The 14,113-nt window shown below is 56.6% G+C and overlaps 1 protein-coding gene across 2 annotated transcripts in view; it reads right to left on the bottom strand.

Annotated features, from left to right (window-relative positions):
• Positions 1 to 14,113, bottom strand: part of DNMT3A (DNA methyltransferase 3 alpha) — a 182,787-nt gene that overhangs the window by 87,536 nt on the left and 81,138 nt on the right. For both annotated transcript variants that reach the window (XM_067550482.1, XM_067550484.1), the window contains exon 4: positions 12,415 to 12,754. In XM_067550482.1, the coding sequence (XP_067406583.1) occupies positions 12,415 to 12,754 (340 nt within the window). The remainder of the gene's footprint in view (positions 1 to 12,414; positions 12,755 to 14,113) is intronic.

Below are 14,113 nucleotides of genomic sequence, written 5' to 3'. Positions count from 1 at the left end.
ATACAAAATGTTTCAACAGGTTTGAGAGATTCCAGGCATTCACCAGACTTGCCCCACCCCAGCACAGCCACAGTCTGATGGGATGGTGGGAAGGTTCAACAGGACTTTGAGGGGTTCAGCTGGTTCTTTTTGTAGAAGATCCCCAAAGGGACTGGGGCCAGCATATCCTGTTCCTTCCAATGGCTTAGAAAACAGCCCGGGAGCATACGACGTGTACCCCTGCACTGCTTGTTTCTGGGCATGAGTGACAGACCCAGCAAACCTCTTGTCTGGAGTCCCTGAAGAGAAACAAGGGATTTGGACCATTTGGACCATGCAGAAACCCAAAGATCTGAAACTGGACAAGTTCACACATTTGCTAGAGAAGCTTTGAGGACAGTCTCGGGTCAAACAAAAAGACTGATTGCTGCAAAGTCCCATCAGAACTTTTAAAAGAGGGGACCTGGTCTGGTCCACAATCCTAAAAGCTAGAAGAGTAGGAGCTCTAAACTGAATAAACCTGGGGAGGGACTTGATGCATACTGATTCCAGGTAACAAAATGGTGTGCAGGATACACTTGGGTTCCAGGACTAGACCCAGAGTCATCCATAATGATCACCAAAGGCAGTCTCTCAAGGAGACGGGATTTCAGGAGGGCTGCCACCCGAATCTGAGAACATACAAAGCCCTCTCTCTCTGAACATGGAAGGGCTCAAATAGCAAGAAACAGCTTCTTTTGCACATCAGCACCAAGAATTCCCTTTTCATCCTGAATCCCAGACCCAAAAACTTCTCCCTAGGTGTTTTCAAGGATCAGCCCGTGTTTCAGCTGCTCCTTCAAGCTGTCTCTGACGCTGTCTTTCCCAGTTGTTGTTATCGTTGTTCCCACCCACACACCTAGCCAAACCACTACTCAGCACAAGCTCCTGGGCAGGTTCCTTTTGCCCTAGGTGGAAGCTCATGCTTACAGTTATGTTAATTGAAGGGTGTGTTCGCACCTATCAGTTTCAATGAGATTTTAGCTCCACCCAGGACAATGTTTCACCCAGCTCCTAACAGTATTGTCCTGGATCAAGAACTGGAGGGGCCAGGGGACAGAAAGTAAAGAGTAGGACGCAATGGTCAGTCTGCACGATGGCCAAAAGGTAACAGTGGGGGCCCTAGGGCTCCATCCTAAGTCATGTGTTCCTGACTGTATTTCTTAATGATCTGGAAAGGGGGTGATGTAGCAAGGTAGCAAAATCTGCAGATGACACCAAGTTATTTGAGTGAGTCTGGACCAGAGAGGGCTGTGAAGAGCTTCAGAGAGATCAAAACAAGGGAAATGGCGAGCAGGCCACACAACAGCTGGTGAACTTCAGTGTTGATACACGCACAGTGACAATGCTCACTGGAGGGGAAACAGACCACTTGTACAACGTCCTGGCTCTGCATCGACTCAGCAAAGGGACGGCACAGCAGGATAGGCAGCTCAGTGAGACCTTGTCTCAATGTGCAGTGGTGGTCAAGAAAGCAAACAAGATGTTAGGAGCCATAAGGAATGGGATAGAGAAAAGCACAAAGAATATCTGAATGCTTTTCTATAAATCAGTGGTGCAGTCTCATCTGGATAGCGTGTGCAGGACTGCTCACCCCATCCCAAACCAGATAATGCAGAACTAGAGGGGGTGCAGCAAAGAAGGGCAACAAGAAGGATCATGGACATAGGAAAGCTCTCCTACAAAGAGAGACTGAAAAGAGAAGAACATGAGAAAGGCCACACACAAGAGTCCATGCAGCCCAGTGTCCTGTCTGCCAACAGTGGCCAATGCCAGGTGCTCCAAAGGGAACGAACAGAACAGGGCAGTGATCCCGTGACTGGGATGATTACCTGAGAAAGGAAACGAATAAGAGAGGACATGATAAAAGTCTATGGAATAATGAATAGTACAGAATTAAATTGGGTAAGCGTTTTCCACTGGCACAGTCAATATTCACACCATGAAAGCCAGTTACTCCCACTAACCCAAAACAAGCGGACATGAGCAGTTGGTGAGAGTCTGGCTGGACTGGGACTGGCATGATGATTCCTGTGGAAGGGAACATGCTGACTTGGGATGGTGATAACAGAATAGGGCAGCGTGGGGGTGCACTCATCAGGAGGTATATCAGTCCCTACACCGGCAGGCTGATGACTCTCAGACTGGCAGTCCTAACGTAACTTTTCCAGTGCTATGCCCCAACTATTGACTGTGATGATGAACAAGTTGAGAAATTCTATGGCGACATCAAGGAGTCAGCAGCTCTTCACTGTAGAGACATTGGACTTGTACAAGGCGACTGGAATGCATGATTGTCCCGAGAGTTCCCCAGAACAGTTCAGCTGTGATGGGAAGTTTGGGTATGGCAAGCCAAACAGCCGGGGACTGTGACTCATGCAACCTGTGACTGGACATTAGTTAGGATTAACAAATACCTTGTTCAAGCACAAACTGCCAAGGTGATGGACTTGGACACAGCCAGATTTGTGGACTCAGAACCATATTAATCTTGAAGAGGTGGCATTCTGGTGCTGTGGGAGCAGGTCTTTCAAGAAGTCCGACACAGGATCCAGTCATAACTGAGTAACAGCCAACACAGAGCAAACTGTGAAGCAAGAAATGACCAGCAAGTACCTTCAGAGTCTGTTATAACGCAGACAAACTGAAAGTCCATAAAACACAAGTGCCCTCTGGCTGTCTAGTGTAGATCAGACAGAGCACAGCATCTGCTGTATTACAGAGAACATGGATGAATTCTGGAGAAAACAGATCCTAGAGAAGAAACCTTGGATCATGGAGAAGATTATCAAGTTTCTGTGATCAACGAAGGAAGCTAAGAGATGGATGAAACTGCAAGAAAGCAATATTTTTGTGTGATGTGAGACACAGGGGCATTGATTAAAGTGGCATAAGCAGATTGGCTTGAACAACAATGCAAAACTCTTTTCGTGGTGAATGCCACTAGGAAGGCTTATGAAACCATCAAGCCCCTTTTGAAGAGTTTCTCTGGTATGAAGGATCCCACTGCACTCAACGCTTGGGGTGGTTATTGCTAAGAACTGTATATATAATACGAACAAAAGGAATTCTAAGGGGGAAGTGAAAGAGGCAGAGGAGATCTGCACGAGAAGCTCCACTGCTCCTGTGATTGAAGAAGTGGTGGATGCAGTGCAATACAGCCCCTGGAGTGGGTAACATACAAGCAGAACTATTGAAAAATGGTGGCGAGGCACCCCTCTGGCATACCATACTTGTCTGGGTGATTTGGGAGTCTGGAGGATGGCCCAAGACTAGGACACAGTCCTTGACGGTTCCTGTTCATAAAAAGGGGGACCCGGCTGCTAGTGGAGATTATCACACAGTCTCACCATCGACACACCCTAGCAACACACTGCTGTGCGCCATCCTGAAGAGCATTGCAGCCAAGGCAGAGAACTTTCTGGCTGAAGAACAAGTCAGGTTTAGACCCAAAAGTGGAGCAAACATTCACCCTGTGTGAAAGTGCTGGAGAGCAATGGGAAGGTGGGCCCTGTCGGGTGGCTTTTGCTGAGTGTTTGACAGCGTATGGCACAAACCTCTCTGGGCAGCTCAGTGGCTGGCCAGAGCTGGTGAAAATGTAGCAAAGCTGATGGCTTGGGGCTTGTGGGGCATGAGCCAAGTCAGTGACTTGCGGCTAGGCACCAGTCAGAGCTGCCTGCTCCCACTGAGCCGCTCCCAGTGTTTTCTCAAGAAATCGTAAAAGAGAGGAGCCACTGACAGAAACAACGGGAGGGTGGACCCATGGGGGACCTGTGCTTGGCTGATGCTGCCGACTGGATCATCGCAAGAAGAGGTGCAAACACTGCTAGAAAGACAGCAGAGAAACTAGGTCTAAAGATATCCCATGGAAGACAGACAGGCGCGACATCTGAGGGCTAGTCTACACGTAAAACTTCCTGTGTTGGTACAGCTGTCTCACTCTAAGAGTGCGTGTGTAGCTGCGTTGTGTTGACGGGAGAGAGCTCTCCCGCCTGCATAATAAAACCACCTAGACAAGCGGCGGGAGCTGTGTCGGTGGGAAAGCGTCCACACTAGCGCGTATGCTGGCAAAACTTATGTCGCTCAAGGGGGTGTTTTTTCCAGATTCCCGAACGACAAAAGTTTTGCCAGCAGAAGTGCTAGTGTAGACAAGGGCTGAGTGTTGAAGCTATTCCTACCCTAATCCGAGGAGGCTCTGGAGTGTATTGAGCACTTCAAATACCTGGGTAGTATGGTTACAGAGGACAGTAAACCTCCCTGAGAGAGCCGACAGATTGGACTCCCAACGGCTGCTCTAGCGACGTTTGGAGAAGCAAAGATATTACCTTGAAGTGTAAAAATGAAACAGCTCCAATCTCTTGTCTGCAGCATCTTGCTATATGCACATGAGACTCGGAGGTTAAGGAAATAGGACAGTAAGAGGCTTTCTGCCTTCAAACTGAAATGCTACAGGCAATTGCTGTGCGTTAGCTCCATCTTACACACAGCTAACCAAGAGGTGATGGCCCGAATTCACAGCATAACCAGAGCAATAACTGATAGTGTCACGATGATCAGAAGACGACTTGAATTTGCAGGACATGTGGGTCGGATCAGAGGAAGGAGATTGCCAAAGCAAATTTGGCAGGGATCTGTGCTAGGTGCTGGGGTGGTAGGTGCCTGTCGGGAGTGTGATCTAATGACGTGGCTGACTGGACAGGATGAAGGATGGTGCATTTCTCAAGGCTGTGAGAAAACTGTGAAATGTGGAGAAAGATTGTGTGTTGTGTTTACTATTCGTTGTGATGTGACTGTGGTGTTTTGCGCTATGACAGAATGTATGTATGCAGAGAAGGGAGAGCGAGAGCTTCTCTTTTCCCTGCCGCCTACCACAAAGTGAGGGTACATTAAAGGCAATTAAAAGGGGGGCAATTCAAAATTGACCAAAAGAAGGACTTTGTCCCACAAGGTGTCCTTAGCTTGGGGAACTCACAGCTTCAGGAAGACACTGAGGCCAAGAACTTCGGAAGATTCAAAGAAGGACGGGGCATTGCTACGGATAACAAGGCTGTGCAGGTGTCCAGCCTAATGCCAGCAAACACTCGCGAAGGGAGACTAAACATCATGCTTCAGGGCTTAAGCCAGTCTCGTGCTATTAGAGCCCAGAATGCTACCTAATGTGGGGGGCAGATCATAGAATCATAGAATCATAGAATCATAGAATATTAGAGTTGGAAGGGACCTCAGGAGGTCATCTAGTCCAACCCCCTGCTCAAAGCAGGACTAACCTCAGCTATATCATCCCAACCAGGGCTTTGTCAAGCCTCAGCTTAAAAACCTGTAAGGATGGAGATTCCACCACCTCCTAGGTAACCTATCTGCTCGTCCTCTGAACCACCTGGTGCCGGCTACTGTTGAGATAGGACAGGAGACCGGACGGACCCGGGGGCTGAGCCCGTATTGCGATTCCCATGGTTCCGCGCCTGGCCTCGGAGGAGAAGGGGAGTAAAGTTTGAAGAGTTCTTGGTGACTCTGGTCACGGAAATGATCAGTGACTTAGCAGGCCATGGCCAGACACTCCACGCTGAGCTCTGCGGCACAGCCGTGACACTTCCGACAGCGACAGAAAGGGCTATTCAGCCACCACAGGTAATCCGCCCCCCAAGAGGCGGGGGCTGGGCTGACAGAAGATTCTTCCATTGACCTAGTCACGTCTGCCCCTGGGGCTGGGTCTCGGGGGCGTGACTGTTTCACACCGAGCAATGTAACTCAGTTCATCTAAATCTTAAGTACAGACCAGGTCTTAAAGAGCTCACTTCACTTTATCCAGGGCTGTCTGCACTTTCCCGGGGAGGAACGCTCTCTGATCTAGTGCAGAGAGGCTGAACAAGACCCGCGGCTGGAAGCTGCAGCCTGACACATTCCCGTGAGGAAGAAGACATGTTTTTACCAGTGAGGGGGATTAACTGCTCACGGCAGCAGTGGATTCTCCCTCGCTTGATGCCTCCAAATCAAGCCTAGCTGCTTTTCAGGGACGGGCGTTATTAGCCAGCCCCGAGTGAGTGGCTCAGCACAGGGTCACTGGGTGAAATGTCACTGGCTGAACCCCACGGGGGGTCAGATTACACGGCATTAGTGGCCCCGCTGGCTTTGAACTCTAGCCATCTAAGGGAGCAGGGAGTTCTCCTTTCTCTGGGGCTCCCAGGGAGGGGAGGTGGGGGCTGAAGGAGTCCGAGCCGGTTCCTTTCTGCTCCCCGGCTGCACACCAGCCTCCCTGGGCCTCCGCCTTCCCTAGCACCAGCACCCCCAGCACTCCTCCACTTCCACTGAGCTGCAAACGGATAGAGCCAAGCAGCGTGGGACAGCCCCCGCAAACCCACCCTGGGCCCGCTGCCCACAGGCCATGGTGAGCCTCCACAGCGTATGCACAGGCACCACACCCAGGAAGTGACCGGGAAGGGGCTCGCTGTGTCCAGACTGGAGCGGGGGTGATGCCACGCCCCGTGGAGTGGCCCCAGCACACATCGGTTCAAGCTGCAGGCTCAGTCTTTGCTGCTACTGTCCCTGCTACCCCCTTCCACTCGGGCCAGCGTCAGCCACCAGACTGCGTGTCGCTGCACGCTCCCCGCAGGCAGGCCTACCACAGCCGCACTAGGAAGCCGAGAACCAGCCAGGGGCGGGAAACGTCCCTTTAGGATCCGCAGCTGGGGTCTGGAGTTGCAGACAAACCCCGAGTCACACGGGGCTGGGCAGCAGGCACTGATGCAGAGGGCCCAGCCCTGGAGAGGTTTCAGAGGTGCTGCACTGCCTGGTCCGGGCGGGCGTGAGCGAGGCCGGCCTGCAGACAGACACTAGTCCTGCTGCCCCTCTCTGGGTAACCAGGCCGCTCTGCTCGGAAATGCTGGGGCAGAACAGATTTCCGAGGGCTGCGCTCTGCAGCAAGCCAGGCAACAGGGCAACCTCTCCCTCCTGGGTAATGGGGCTGGCACAGATGTGTCCAGCACAGCAGAGGCCCGGCCAACCGGGGGGTCCGGCGTAGCTCAGGCAGGACGCGGATGGGAGTCCAGGAAAAACCACTCTTCCCTGCGGGTCAATGCTGACCCCAGGATGGCAGTAAGGGCCCTGTCTGGCTGGAGGTGCTGGCCTTCAACGGGGCTGGTAAAGGGCCCACAACACTTCCTCCCCGAGAGAAGCCACATTCCAGCCGGGCTGGGGCCATTTGCCTCTTTAAAGACGCTCCCTGCAGGTGCCACAGGAGGCAGGATTGTGCCTTCCTTTCCTGAGTGGCTGGGCAGCATTGCTGTGATCGCTATTCTCATTCCCATCGTGCTGGGGCTCGAATCAGGACCAGGCCCCCCAGCACCAGGTGTGACACAGAAACATGCTGTTCACACACCAGGAGGGAAGGGGAGCGGGCGGAGTGCCCAGGGACATGGGCTAGGAATGGGCACAAGGCATCCCCTTACCAGCCATGACCCCCTGCGGGCGCCTCCCCCTGCTGCCGCCAAGGGAGCAGTACAAGGCAGATAGGCTCGGGCTGGGCCAGCTGGTCAAGGGGCAGCCAGGCCATGCCTATTACCCCACTTTCCCCACCGAGCACAACGGCTCAGACCTTCAGGGCTCCTGAGGTTGCAATGGGGCTGTGTGCCCTCAACATCCCGGCTTCATGCAAGGCTCGGCCGGACCCCTCCCCGCCTCCAGAGGGAAAGCTGGAGGAGCTGATGGGGAAGAGGGGCTATGGAAATCGCTAGCACCCCAGGCGTCCATCCCCACAACAGCCAGCACCAGCTCCAGCTGAGAGCACCGAGGGGAAGCCACACCCCGGGACAGAGAGATCTGAGCAATGCTCCAGCCCAAGGGCTGCTCTCCCCGCTTCCATCTCCAGGATGATTAGAGCACCGCGTGCGGGCCGACCCCTTTGCTCGTGTGTTGGCGCCATCTCCCTGCCCCAACCACGCACCTGTGCAGTGCCCAACACCAGGGCCCCCGCCCGCCTGCCGCTTTCTCCTGCTGCAGCCCCAGGGCTATCCAGCTGCAGTTCGGGGGCACCGTGCCAGGTCGCAGCAGCCCATGGGCTCTGGCCTGCTAGGGCTAAGTTCACTTCTAGATCCCGAAGCGTCCCTTGGTCCGAGTCGAAGGCCTGGCTGCTGGTGATGAAACAGCAATTCCAGCTACCCTGCCCCTGCCGAGCAGTGGGGCTGACTCCTGGGGATCCTGGGTTCTGCATTCCTGCTGGGGGTCCCACCACTCTGCCCCCCAGACCACCGAGTCCTCCTGTGGCTGAGTGGGATCTCCTGGAAGCTACACCTGCTGCATTACAGGCCCAGGAGAGCCCTGAGCTGGGATCCTAGATTGCTGTGATAAAAAACCAAAACACGCCTAAAACCCCCCGTTTTCCTGTGGTGAAATGGAACGCTGACCTGTAGCTCCCTGGCTGCAATACAGACAGGTAGCAGTCGAACACAGGGTTTTACTGACACCGTTACAATTTTCCCACGGCAGACAGATTTCCAGGATCTCTGGCTGTGAGTGCCAGCAACAGGGAGCCCCTGGCCCAGCCACAGGCTGGATACAGCAGCCTCTCCTGGGCCAGGACTTTGCCAGCACTCGGGCAGCAGTCTGACAAGGGCTTCCAGTGCCCCGTGCCCCCATCAGCACCCGCTGAGCTCTGCGTAGGGCACGTCCTGAACGCTACAAACCCTCCCACCCCCACTGCCTCTCAGCTGAGAGCAGCCTGGAGCATGCAGCACTCCGGGAGCAGAGACCCCACTGAAAGCAGAGCTGGGGGCCCTAACTATAGGCCAGGCACCTCTGCCCCACCACGCCCTGCACAGGGGAACAAGGGGACTTGGGCACCCTTCTCCAGCACTCCTTAACCACTGGGACAATATCCCCAGGGACAGGGGGATTCTCCAGCACTGGCACTTTTAAATCCAGACGGGCTGTTCCTCTAACATCCGCTCTAGGGATTACTGGGGGGCTGTTCTCGGCCAGTGCTAGGCAGGAGGTCAGCCCCATGATCCCAACAGTCCCTCCTGGCCTGAGGACCCGTGAATCCCGGGAGGCAGGGCCCGTGATGGTAATTAACACACTGCAAGCTACAAGGGCATTTCCTGCTGCAGCTCTGCGGGGAGCATGAATAATGAGGATAGTGATTAGCGAGAACTAGCACAAATGCAGCAATCCCAACAGGCAGCCGCTCCCATACTGGGCGTGCAGCTCAGCGCAGCTCTGCCAACGCCGGGCACCGGATCTCTTTGACTAGAGCCCTTCTTGGGTTCCACCAGGCCGCAGGGCAACCTCAGGCAGTCTTGCCATCCCTGCCCAACAAGCGGGGCCCAGGAGAGGAGCCGGGCGCTCTTCCAGGGGGGAGCCCAGCACGACCCATCTCTTGGACAAGACATGCCAGTGGGCAGAGAGCGGGTCGGACAACGTGACCTCCTGGGGTCCCTCCCACGCCTCGTCTGCTATGGCTCTACGAGCTGGGCCTCAGGAGAGCTGCTGACAGGCTAGCAGAGCATTGCAAGGAAAAGCTCCGGGGGGGCCTCCGCCCCAGAGGAGCCACAAGCTAGATCCAGCCCCTACAGCACAAGCCCACCCACTCCACGGCCCGGCACCCACGTCTGGCGCCTCACTTCACCAGCCCGTCGCAGCAGTGGAACAACACCTCAAAAGACCCCATCTCTTCTGCCCGAAACAGACGCCCCATGCACAGGAGGGCAGCGCAGCAGAACAGGGCCCATTTGGCCTGAGGAAAGCCGGCCCCATGCGCTCCATCCAACATGAAAGGTGCCCAGTTGGCCAGGCCGGGCTCGGACACCCGCGGCGGCGAGATAGTGTTTAAAGCAGCAATCAGCGGCAGGGCCCCTACACACCTCACCGCAGCGGGAGGCGCAGGCCAGCTCCCATCAAACACAGTCAGGGACCACAATCTAGAGGTGGAAACTAACACAGACTGAACTGCCCAGCCCCGAGGAGGGGACTGCCGCCCACCCACCACAAGGCTCACGCCCTCGTCTGCACCAGCTTCGCCCCAGGGTCGCCGTGACTTGCATGGAGTGACACTGGCTGACACACTGTAAGTGACAGACGGCGCAGGCCCAGGGAGACGCTTCCCTCCAGAGCACCAAACCCAGGGCAGCGGAGAAAGAGATTCCCGCCTGTGAGCAGGGACGACCAGACACTCTGCTAGACAGCAAGGAGGGAAACTGGGTCCTGGAAGGTGGGGTCGGCTGCCCTCTGCGGCGCAGTCCCCGGTCGACGGGTCCGGAACAGCCAGCAATAACGGAACGCCTACAACAGGTCAAAGCCCAGCCCCGGCCTGGGCAGCCTGGGTTCTGCCTCCATCACACTCTGGCAGCAATTTCTGAGCCTATCCCTGAACTGCACTGCACGCGTGTGTGCCTGACGTGCGCGTGTCTGTCTGTCTGTCTGTCTCCAGGGGAGGGCCAGATTCTCTATTGCAATCCAGCCTCTCTGCACTGCTGGGGCTGGGCAAAGGGGGCAGAAAGCAGCAAGACTGTCCCAAGTGGGCATTTCCTCTGGCACGGGGAGCTCCCAGCTGGCATAGGGCTGGCAGAGACAGCTCCTCCATTGCGGGAGGCAGGTCAGGGGCAGGAAGGGCCATGCTGCTGGGCTGTGGCTATTTTCTGCTAGCAGATGGCCCCAGGGGCCACACAGCGTCCTCAGAGAACCTCCCAGGCTACACAAGGACACCGGGTCGCGGCTAGCGTAGAACTGTCTGCACGCTTCAGCTGGCTTTTCTGTGCCCCCGGATGCTGGGCCCAGCAAAGCACCTGAGCCTGTCTCTCTCTCTCTCTGTGTAGCGCCCTGGGAGCCTTTCTCAGAGCCCAGCTGCCTGCCTCTCCTCCATCCCTTGTGGGCTGCCAGATAGGATGGGGATCCCAGGGCGGGGCACAGGGGAGTGAGCGGCTGAGCAATGACTGACAGGGCCGAGAGCAGCACAAGCGCTGGAGGCTGCACAAGAGCTATTGGCACTAGCAGCACCCTGCCTTTACGCCAGGCCTTTACGCCAGGCCGCCGCCACCCCGGGACCCGCTGCGGGTTCTGCTCCCAGAGCCCAGCAATGCAGAGCCCCCCAGGCCACGGCGGGCTCCGAGGCTGAGCCCAGCGCTGGCAGCCTGGCACTGGTGCCCGCCCACCCGCTCTGCAGTGCGGTGTGTCGCGGCACCGCACTCTCTGCCCGTACTGCAGAGGGGCCCCGCGCTCCATGCCGACGGGCGACTGACTCCAGTGTCCACACAGCAGGCAGAGCCACGGCCGCAGTGACACGGGCTTTCAGGCTGGTGGGTACAGCACAGGCCCAGCACCTGGCCAGGACGGGGCTCTGGGCAGGGCACCGACAGCTCCCGGCGCGCAAGGCCTCTGTACGTTGTGTGCAGGTGCACGCATGCTGAGGCGGATGCAGGGTGTGCGCACACGACTCTCACAGGAGCACAGCACTGGCCTGGCGCACTCAGACTGTGCCAACACACACTGCACGTACACACGGGCTCACCCGGGCAGAGACACACGCATGCACACACAATTCCTATGCAGACAGACGTGCACACATACGTGGGCACACCTACACACAGGCACACACACCTACACGACACCGACACACAGAGACACACACGTACCCGGGCGCACTACAGACAATCACTTCTCCATGCACACCCAGGTGTACCTGTGCAGAGAGAGACACACAGGGGCACACCAACACAGACACACCTCGACACGCACATGCACCCTGAGCCCTCCTGTACAGACACGCACATCCGCACACACATGCGTGATCACACCTCAAGGACACACGTGTGGCACCTCTGCACCCAGGCTCACGGCCCCGGCCGGGCTGGCTAAAGGTTCGCTGCCCACTGCTGGGCCCACCTGGTTAGGAGCAGTGCAGGAGTGGGCCGCACACAGCCCGGGGTCCAGCACTCAGTGGGAAGCAAGGCACACGCGTGGCTCCTCCAGGGGTTGCAGCTATGGCTGGGCAGGCCAGGGGGGAATTGCTGGGGCTCCCTGAGGGCTACCACCTCGTGTCGTCCATTAGCCCACTCCGCGTTCCCAGGGCTCAGCACTCGGCGGGAACGAGGCGGCTCCGCTCCCTCACAAGGAAGTACAGCATTTGCTCTGCCCTCGGGATAGGCAAGTCTCCATCTGACAAGCTTTCCCGCACGCACTGGAGCCCTACGCTCAGGAAGCTGCTCTGCCCCGGCCGTACCTCTCAAGCCTGCTCCCAGCCCAGCTCTGCAACGGCAGCTCTCCGAGTCAGCCCCCCCAGGTATGAGGATCGGGGCAGGTCAGTTAGAGGGTGGCACAGGCGGGAGTCGGCCGGACCATGGGCAGGGCAGAGGTCGCATTCCCTGCACTGCAGCACCAGAGAGGGGAGCCCTAAATGCGAGGTCTTACTTTCCCCAGCTTCCGCCAAGAGTTTCCTCTTGCCTCTCTTCTTCTGGGGGTCAGAAAGGGCCAGCTCACCCGCATCGGCCGGGGGCTCCGGGCTGTCCTTCGGGGTACAGCGGCCGTTCTCCAGGGCCTGGCCCATCTCACTGTCTGGGAGGCTGTCTGTCTCGTCCTCACCATGCTGCCCGTCCTTCTGCGTCCCGTCGCTGTCCTCCGAGCCTTTCCACGCGGCGCCATCTGTCTCCATGTCTCCATTGGGCACCTGCTCGGTGGAGCCAGCCTCCTGGCAGGGGGGGTGGCACTTTGGGACTGAGGCAGTGTCTTTGGATGCTTCGCTACTTTCCACCTGCAGAGACAGAAAGGGAGAGACTCAGAGGCCAGCTCGGGCTCTGCTCAGGACTGTGCAGGCCTGGAGCCACCTGTAGGCAATGGGTGCTTCGCCCTCACAGGGCTCTGCCAGTGTCTCCTCTGCCCTCAGGGCTCCTCACTCTGGCCCCCAACATGGCCCTGGAGCCAGGTCCCATGTGCCCTCGCCTGACACGGCCCCAAAGCCCTGCCCTTGTCCCTCCCCCATCCCAGACACCAGAGCTGGCACGTCGGCCCTGGGCACGGAGCTGGGTCTCGGGTGTCCAGGTGAGGGGGCTTAGAGATCTGACGTCCGTATCTCTTCCCACACCCCACTGGAGGGCACCGCCAGGAACAGCTCAGGAGTTAGGAGCTTCCAGTTCCTAGTCTCTGCACGAGCTTGTGCTGCACTCATCCCGGGAGCTCTGTTCCCGCTCTGCTCTCTCCGGGGTTTTCCGGGGCAGTGCAGGCATCCCTGGGGGCATCACAGTCCTCAGGAATTCCCTTCCCATCAGCAGTGGCAGCAGCCCCTCTGGAGCTCACTGGGTTGGAGGGGAGACCCAGAAATGATGCTCCAGCATTCCCCACTGGGAAACGCAGGCCGCAGAGAAACAGCCGGGCAGCCAGGACTCCCCTGCCTGCCAGCCGCAGCGCACCCCTCCCCATGCAGGCTGCCAGGCTTAGAAAGGAACAAGGCAGCAAAGGGGAGGGACACGACACACACAAAATGGCATTGCCTCTTCCTAAGTCACTGATGACCTTGAATGCCTGTAGACGGGTTTCTAACAGCTAACGCACAAGATGGGCCATCAGCTGCTGTCTGCTACAGACCAGCACATCACGCCAGGGAACGGGACGACCTGCTCCCTACGCACCTGCCTATAATGTGTAGGGAAGAAAGCTGTGTGACCCTGGGGGAGGCCAGTCTCAGCAACACATGCAGGAGGTCTCATGCTGCCAGGACCCAAACCCCCCTGGGAATTTCTGAACATTATAGATGGCAATCTCCGAACTCAAAGTGCTGCCGCCAAGGTGGGGGATTCTGTCTGAGACTTGGTCCTAACAACGGGAACTGATCACGGGACCAAAAGTTAATGGTAGCCTAGCTGCATTGATCATATTTATAATGTGCAAGCAGAATAAAGTCCAGATCAGTGATATACATACTTGGTGCTTTAACCAGGCTCATTTCACAAAGCTGAAAACAATGAGCCAAATCAGCCAGGAGGAAGAATTTAACCTGAAAAATATGAATAATTGGGAATCTTTTTCAGACCAAATGCCCCAACGGGCACAATCTCACAACGGAGGAAGAAGGCCGCATTGGTTAAAAAACCAACCTGGTTTAGAAGGGAAGTGA

Source organism: Emydura macquarii, unplaced genomic scaffold, assembly GCF_026122565.2.
Source record: "Emydura macquarii macquarii isolate MOO-44397 ecotype Brisbane River unplaced genomic scaffold, CSIRO-AGI_Emac_v2 contig_1300, whole genome shotgun sequence".
Classification (NCBI taxonomy): domain Eukaryota; kingdom Metazoa; phylum Chordata; order Testudines; family Chelidae; genus Emydura; species Emydura macquarii.
The sequence above is the reverse complement of the archived record's forward strand: the minus strand, read 5'-3'. Positions and strand labels throughout refer to the sequence as shown.